General features: G+C 35.0%; 1 protein-coding gene across 1 annotated transcript in view; it reads right to left on the bottom strand.

Moving 5' to 3' along the window:
* Positions 1–9212, bottom strand: part of STRN (striatin, calmodulin binding protein) — a 157337-nt gene that overhangs the window by 78952 nt on the left and 69173 nt on the right. The window contains exon 3 of the mRNA XM_006839359.1: positions 400–473. Coding sequence (XP_006839422.1) covers positions 400–473 — 74 coding nt within the window. The remainder of the gene's footprint in view (positions 1–399; positions 474–9212) is intronic.

Below are 9212 nucleotides of genomic sequence, written 5' to 3' on the forward strand. Positions count from 1 at the left end.
TTTTTTAAAACATTGCGTCTGGTACCAGAACCTGCTGCAGATATGGAAGTTCAATAGTTTTGCATTTGAAATAAAGGAATTAGGTTTAAGGGATTGGGATTTTTAAATGTCTCATCTCCATAGTTTCCACTCTTACTCTAATGACTTATATGGTGTGATGTACTTTGTACTTCACATCTCAAATTTCCCATCAATACCAGGGAGTCCCAGCTAACACACAGCATTTTGGTGAATGCTACTTGAAGAGTTCTGATCCACTGAATATGTGTAGAACAATGGCAGAAAATAAGAAACTAAAAGAAAGGAGGTGGAGGAAAATGACACTATAAATGGTTAGCACCAAAAGATAACCAGTTCAGAAAGAAAAAGGAAATAATTAGATATTAACTTTAAGCTTACCAGAATCATAGCTTGGAGGCTTCATATCTCCCTGATTCAATTCTGTCCCATATTTCAACTTGTGGTATTTGGCTCTAACAAAAAAATGAGAAAAATACAAACCATTGTAAAACATATTTAAATGAACTTTAAGGTATGTAACTAGGGTACTCTTCAGTAGGCCGCAATCCTGGGTAAATAACTATTCCCGGAACTTTCAAAAGATTCAGGTCTTCTAATGTGTCAGAGTCACAAAATAAAAATACTTGTCTCTTATTTTTAATTTTGGTTATATCATCAAGTGTCATTATACCAAACAGAAGAATAACATTGGAAATCATAAGCTTTCTTTACGCAATTAATGATCAACCACATGACATTCTAGTTTTTGCAGTATTCTTGGTGATTGCCATAACAGAACTATACTAATAGAAAGGGTTTGGATTGTGAAATAAACTTGTAAAAGGCTATCCTTTCTCAAAACACATTTTTAAAAGGGAAAATCACCTATAATATCTCGTGTCCTGTCGGGTCATTATGATTCAACAAGTAGGTATAATAATAAATTAACCAAGGAGGCAAAAAAATAAAACAGCCCAAATAAAAAATGTTGAATAAGATTTTTTAACTAGTCCAGATACAGCCTTTGTCTTTTTCTCAAAAAGAACTGTGGATACTGTCTATCTTCTTTTAAAGTTAACAAGATATTATTATTTCTATATAACTTAACTATGTCAGACTTATCTATCTGGAACCAGAAATAATTCAGATTGCATTGAAATTAAAAGGCTGGCTACATAGGGTCATTTTTCTTCAGTGTAAATATATATTTTGATCTATTTACTTTCCCCCAAACATTAAAGGCCACTTTTAAAAAATATTAAGAACCCTGGTGGTACACTACCTAAGCACTGAGCTGCTAACCCAAAGCTTGGCAGTTAGAACCCACCAACCACCTCAATGCAGAAAGCTATGGCAGTGAGCTTCCATGAAGATTTGCAGTCTCAGAAACTCTAAGGAGCTGTTCTACTCTGTCCTATAGGTTCTAAAAGAGTCAGACTAGAATCTCAAAAGCAAGTAAGGTAAAAACAAATATTCAAAGAGATAAGACCTAGATAGTACTAATGATGATATGAACAACAATTTGAAAAACCAAAGTAATAAAGAGGAACATAGCCAAGTTTGAAAGTTTCTTTTTTCTTTATAAAAATCTAATTGAATATTTACCACAAATTTTGTATAATTTAAGAAAATTATTTTTTTAAATAAGAACTATTTGCTCAAATATTTAAAACCCTGAAGACTTCATAAAATTCTTTCTAATAATTATGTTGCAGTAGCACCTGAAAAATGAAATTTAAGAAAACTTTTAAAGATATATGGAGCTCTGGTGGCCCTGGACAGCTAACCACACAGTCATCAGTTCTATTCCACCTGCCACTCCATGAGATAAAGAAGAGCCTTCTACTTCTATAAAGATTTATAGCCTCAGAGACACTACATAGGGTCACTGTGAGTCAGAACTGACCTAATGGCAATGAGAGTGAGTAAGGGAAATAAACATTCTAAGTAGCTGATGTCCTGTCCTATGTTTTAAGGGAAGTAGTGGGGGTATGCGTGTTTTTATATTAGTCTTTCTAACTTTTATATACATTTGAAATATTCTGAAATAATAACTGTACTCTGTTGTGCCATAGAGTTGATTCTAACTCAAAGCAACCCTATACAGGGTTTTCAAGAGGCAGCTGGTGATTCAAGAACCAATAAAGAGGAAAAAGAATTATAGAGGGAAAAGAATGTTCACAAGCTACTATGAAATGATCTGTAAACTTAAGCAAAATGGCAAAGTACAAAAAGGTATTTACAATAATCCTCCATTTGTGTTCCTATGAAGGAATCTATATACCTGTATGTATACAGTGGAATCTTATGCAATTGTAAAGAGAAATAAAATTCTGATACACGCTACAAACTGGAACCCTGAAAACATGTAGAGCAAATTAAAGTCAGCTGCAAATGGACAAATACTGTATGAAATAAGCAAATATATAGAAATCAAGATTACTAGTTACCAGGGTTAGGAAGAAAGAGGAAAGAGGGAATTTTTCTGTGGAGGGTACTGAACTTATAGTAATGGTAGTATAATATTTTGGAAAAGGTTAGCAATAACGGTGGCATAAATGTAATCAATGCTACTGAATTGTAAATGTGGAAGTTTCTGTATTAGCACACTAATAGTAATAATAATTATTTTAAAATGATCTATATAAATACATATTCATAGGATATTTCTGGAAGGATACATGATACCAGTTAATATAGCTTCCTTTGAGGCAAGAACTTAATGAACTGTGGCAGATGGGAGACTTTCTTTTTATTGTTTTGTTAATTTAGCTTATATGTATAAATTGGTTTTTAGTAAATATCTATGGTCTAAATTATCTAGAACATCTTTTTCTTTACTCCCAACATCTGTCTTATTCATAAAGATTTCAATACCAGAATAAACATTTCCTAGGCTATTATTTCACTGTATTTATGATAATGTTGATTATCAGAGGGCAACATTTAGTCATTAATTTGGTTTAAAGCCACCAGAAAGTAAACAAGGTTCTTAATATAATGTTCAATCTTCATATTTTCCATAAACATATTTCATCTACTATAGCACAAAGTAATAATATTCCCTAAAAGATAAATAATAATTGAAAGCAACCAAATTAAGGGCAGATTATACTAACTTATTTCTTGAAAAATGACAGCAATAAAATTTTATGGGGTTAATTTATATAGATTTTTTTACATATATAAAAGAAAAACATTTGCAAACACAAAATACTGCACTATAGTGCATTCTAGTGGTATTAGGAAAAATTGCAACAGAGCTAGCAAAAAGGGGAATATAAAATATTCTATATAATAAATAACAAAAATGATACACTACAAAATAATATTTCTTAAGAAACTGCTGTTGTTAAATGCCATGGAGTCGGTTCTGACTCACAGCAACCCTGTTTACGGTTTCTGAGCAGCAGCTGGTGGGTTTGGATGGCTTTGTAGTTAGCCATCCAGTGCTTATCCTACCATGCCACATCAGGAGTTCGCATAAGAAATTAAACTAAGACAAAATATGTAAAGAACTGCTGTGTTTATTGTAAGTTGTGTTCCCTAAAATCAGGGTCTCTTTAGAGAATTTTTTAATTCACTGGAAAATGTTTATTTTGCAGAATCCTACTAAAGCATTCCTTTTGAAGCCAACATACTAGAATTCCTTCTCATTCATATTGTTTCCCACTGTGTCATCACTTCAGCTCTGTGTGTTGCCAACTTTTTCTTGTTCTTTATTCTTTTCCTAATTCTGACTGCAAAGTCAACAAGGAGATCCCATATTTAACTACTCTGATACAGAGTCAGGCCTCTCAACTGGCCTAAAATTTACACAATATACTAAATAAATCTCATTCAAATTTTGTTTCAAAGTCTATTATATCTAATGTGTTAGGAATATAATATAGCATTCCCATCACATTTTAAAGTGTAAATGATAAAAAGTATTTGATTCAATTCAATGAACTAAATTCCTATAATTCACCAGTACTTGAATAACCCAAAATGTGCAGTTAAGGGCAGTGGCAAGAGGATGCCTATGAGACAGAAATGTAAACAAATAACCATAGCATACTGTGATAAGAGTTCTCAGAGTTATCATATCAAGTATTATTGCGAAGTCAGATAAGGGACTATCTATTCTGCCAAAGGTAATGACACCTGAGATTTTAGCTAAGCTTCAAAACACCAGCAAGAATTTTCCAATCAGACTAATGGGTTGATGGTGAGGGCATTTCTGTCTAAAAGAACATCAGAAAAGATGAATCATTTGACACAGTGGGTCAGAGAAATTAACTATACTTAGTATCTGAATTATAATACAATAAATACCGCAGACAATTAAGCTATTATAATAAGGTAGATGAATGTGGAAGTAGGTGGAAGAGAAATGGAAAAACCTGGGAGAAAAGATTCAGAATTTTATTTTATGTAGTATTTGCAGTTCCTCAGTATAAAGTTCCTGAGTATAGCTTCGATTATACATCAGGTACTCTAAAAATAATTATTTTTATTTTGTGAATTCTGTCATGCTATAAAGAATGGTTTGATAAATCTATTGCAAGGTCAGCAATCCTTCCGTAATGTTAATGATTCACTCAAGTTTTGCTAAATTTTGGATCTTATGGTAGGCCACTTTAAAAAATTTATAATATAGTATAATTCAAACCATAATCCTTACTTCAAGTGTTTATAAGTGAAAAACCAAGATGTTTGGAATGTTCTTTAAAACCAGTCAAGACGAAATAAGACAATTTCTGTTAACTATTAAAGCCAGATGACGGATACAAAAGGGATCATTACACTAGTCATGCTAATTTAAATGTTCGAAGTAAAAAAATAATAATAATCACTACCAGTAAGGCACGAGAAATATAATTTCTAGTATAAAGAATTGAATTAAATGTTTTAGCTCCCAACTGGCAAATCCACCTGACAGTTGGCATTAAACAACTTTCTTGGAATCTGATATCTGACACTGTTGCACTTCCTTTTTCTTTAATTTGCTTCCAAATTAACTACTCTCCTTTCTTTATTCTTTAAGTATTGCTTTGTTTGTTCTTCTTCTATTTTTGGTTTTTTTCCTCCACCCTCAAATATTGCTCCTCCCAGTGGTTATTTCTAGTTCTCTCTTCTATTCCCACAAGACTTACTGTATGAGTGGCTTCAGATAGTTGGTGGAAAATGGAATGAAAACATAATGGAAATTTTCCACAAACTTTCTGAAGTCTCCTGTATTTACTTGCCTCAACTACTCCCATCATGTCACCCATAACAATATTTTTGGGGGGTGGGGCTGTGGGATAATAAAACTAGACCATAAGGTTGGTGGTTCAAGCTTACCACCTGATCCTTAGAAACACTATACAGGGATGCTATGAATTGGAACCGACTTGGTGGCACTAACAACAACAAGAAGGAATGAGGGGGGTTGGGACTATGGCTAAGTCTAGACTATGCCTAGTCTTTCATTTAGTGTTAGGGTTATGGTTAGGACTTGGGTTAGTGTTAGGGGTAAGGGTTGGACTAGAGCTAAGAGTAAGGCTTGGTCTAGATTTTACAGTTGCAACTGGGTTTGTTTCTAGTTTTTTTTGAAATCTATTTTATTCTCTCTTCATTAAGAAGTCTATAATTACATTATTCTCTCTCTTTTGCTTTATAGCTTCCTGTTGTTATTGCAAATTTTATCTCTTGTTCTTTATTATCAGTCTTAAAGGTCTGTTTTATTTTGAATACTGCTATGTTTGAGTTCCTAGTTTGGTGCTGTAGGATAAGCACGGGACAGAAAGGTTGGTTTGAACTGAAAGGTCAGCGGTTCAAACTCACCAACCGTTCCTTGGAAACCCTATACAGGGTCACTATGGGTTAGAACCAACTCAATGGCACTTAACAACAACAACATGTCTGGGTTGAGACTAGGTGAAATTGTCATGTATGTTAAGTCTCAAGTTGTTGTCTGCTCTTGGTTCTCTGTCCAAAGAATTCCCTTTAATATTTTTGCAAAGTGTTTTCAAAAATTCTTTTAATTTCTGTTTACCTGCAAATGACCTAATTTAACCATTATATTTGATGGATAGTTTTGCTGGACATATGATTCTTTGTTGGCAATTCTTTTCTTTCAGAGTTTTATATATGTCATTCCATTTTCTTCTTGCCTGCATGGTTTCTGCTGAGAAATCAGAGCTTAGTCTTACACTAGTTTTCCTTTGTAGTAACTTTACATTTTGCCTGAAGTACTCTCAAGATTCTTTGCTTGTCTTCGGGTTTGAAGATCATGGCTTGGTGATTTTCTTTTGGGGTCTATCCTGTTTGAAATTCATTCAACTTCTTGAATGGTTATCTTCTCATCTTTTACAATGCCAAGCAAACTTTTTCCAACAACTCTTAAGGCAATATTCTCTCTGGGTTTTGTCTTTTCCTGTTCTGGAATTCCCATCACAACGTTAAGCTATTGTTCTTGATAGTGTCTGAGGTAAATCTTAGGCTTTCTTTGGATTTAAAAAATATATTTTGCGATTGTTCCTCTAGCAGATGAATACTGAAGTTTTATTCAAGCTCAGTAGCCTGGCTTTCCATTGATTCCATTGTATCCAGTGTATTATCTATTTCTGAAGTATTAACGTTAATCTTCTAACTTCAAAGGAGGTTTTTATGAGGTTCCCTCCCCCCCCCCAATTATTTTGTCAGTTTGCTTACTTAGTTTTTCCATAGTTTTGTTTATGTTTTCCTCTGCAGTTTTCTTGATCATCCTCTGAATCTGATGAAGTTGCCTAATTATCATTCTTTTAAATTCCTTATCAGTAAATTCTCATACCATTTCTGGTAGTATATTTTCTAACTCTGTATTTTCTACACTTGTTTGTGGTACTCTGTCTTGTTCTCTGTGTAAGCTGAAATTGTCTGTTTTCTTCAAGACACTGTGGTGTAATATTTATATTTAATTGGTGATTCCATATTGGCATGTTCTATCTATGGCACTTATCACCTGTCTCCTGATGGAAGTGGTAGTGACCAGAAGTGTGAGATAGTTAGTTTTCTGTTCACTGTTTGTGGAGCATAGTTCAAGCAGGGTTCACGCACCTCCAGACGCAGGGGTGCTATGTCAGGTGCCCATCTGAGGCAGAACAGAGGATGCACAGGAGAGAGTGGCACTGGCCACTGGATTGGCAAGGTTAAATCTATAATTTAGCCATCTCAAAATATTCCCAAGTGAGATATTTTTACATTTTTCTCCCTACCTCCCCATCTGTATCCTTTTAAGTCGATGTTTCAAGGTATGAAAAAAAGAATTCAGTTGCCATTAAGTTAACTCTGACTCATGCCAACCCTTTGTGTATAAGAGTAGAACAGCACTTCACAGGATTTTCAATGACTGATATTTTAGAAATAAACAACTAGTCTTTTCTTCCATAGCATAGCATCACTGGTGGACTTGAACTGCTAAACATTAGTTAGCAACCTAGCACATTAACCAGTGACACCCTACGATGTGAAAAGCACTACCTATTTTTCACTAAGAGGTTAACTTGTTTCCAATTTATCCTGCCATTAAATATCCCCCATGAAGTTCTGTAATAAAATTTCTATCAATACCTGTACTTCTTGATGTGTAATAAAAAATCTGACTGGCCTTTGTCCCTAGATTCCTGGGATGAAGTCTCTAACTCCACGGAATTTCACGAGTGATTGGAGTATCTTTATTATTCATGAGGGGCCTCTAGAACCACATCTAACAGTTTACATTAGCAATGTGACTCATGGTAGGTCCCTTGGTAATTTATGTTGAAAAGACTCAGAATGGAGGTTGACCATGCTTGACAAACCAACCATGTGATTAGAGAGCTGAAGCTCTAAGTTACTTGATACATAAGCCCAAGCTTCAGGGAGGGGAAGGGGACTAGAGATTGAGTTCAATAAGATGACCAATGATTTATTTTATCATGCCTACATAATGAAACCCCAGTGAAAACTCTAGACACCAAAGCTTGGGAAAGCTTCCTTGGTTGGCAATATTCTTTTTAAGGTCACACATCAATGTGCTGGGAGAGTGACACATCCTGCCTCTACAGGGAGAGGAAACAGAAGCTTCTTAGAAGTCCTGGCCCTCACCTATGTGTCACTTCCTTTGACTAGTTCTGATATGTACCCTTTTCCTATAATAAAACAACAGTCATAAGCATAGCACTTTCCTGAGAGTCATTCCAGCATATTATCAAACCTGAGAAGGCAATGGGAAACTCCAAATTTGGAGCTAGCTACTCAGAAGTGAGGGTACTCCTAAGCTTGAAGTTGGTGTGTGAAGTGAGGGCAATCTTGTAACTCTGAGTTACAGAAATCACTGTATTTGAGATTCACCACTATCATCTACAAATGCTATTTCATGGGAGTCCAGCATGCTTACGAAGTGGAGGGCCAGCAAAGAGGATGACTCTCAATGAGATGGATTAGCACAGTGGCAGCAGCAATGGCTGAAGTATAACACCAGTTACGAAGATGGCACAGATCAGGCAATGTTTTCTTCTGTTGTACAAAAGGTCCTGTAAGTTGGATCTGACTTAGACGGCACCTAACAACATCCATCAGTGTCAAACGACTAAAAAAGTATGCCAAGTGATCATAAAAAATAAAGCAAAAAAGTAACAAAACAGGAAATTACAGTATCACCTAGCAAGTATTCAATTAGTTAAGCCAAAAACGATTTCAGATTACTAACAAAAGAATCCAATGACCATGTGCTGTTAGAGCATATAAATTTAATCTATTGGATAATTTGCAAAACGATCATGATTTTTTTCCCTTTTATTGTGAGCCAAAGTTAATTAGATTAGTATCTTATACACTAGCAAAGTAGAAAGGTAGGGTTTGTTTCTGTAGAAATAGAGTTGATAGCAAAGAACAAAAATTTTTTATACACAGAGTAAATAGGGACGGGCAACTTGGACAATGGCTACTCAAAATGGGGATGGGGGTGGGAGGAGGCTACAAAGGCAAGAAGTGACTGGCTTACAAGCTTTCAAGAGGGAGTCTAGATCCAGAGGGAGAGGAGGAAGGTAGAATCTCCACTGAGTAGTAGCCAATCTGTCTGGGCAGGGCTGATGAAAGAAGATGCAGATAGGTCTCTTGTGATACAATAGTGAGTAATTGTTATCAGGACTGATTGTGAGGGTTGGAAACGTAAAGGTAGATGTTTTACAGCAAAAGGAGGGGAGTGATTGATTTTGCAGTCA

This window comes from Chrysochloris asiatica, unplaced genomic scaffold (genome assembly GCF_000296735.1).
Source record: "Chrysochloris asiatica unplaced genomic scaffold, ChrAsi1.0 scaffold00024, whole genome shotgun sequence".
Taxonomy (NCBI): domain Eukaryota; kingdom Metazoa; phylum Chordata; class Mammalia; order Afrosoricida; family Chrysochloridae; genus Chrysochloris; species Chrysochloris asiatica.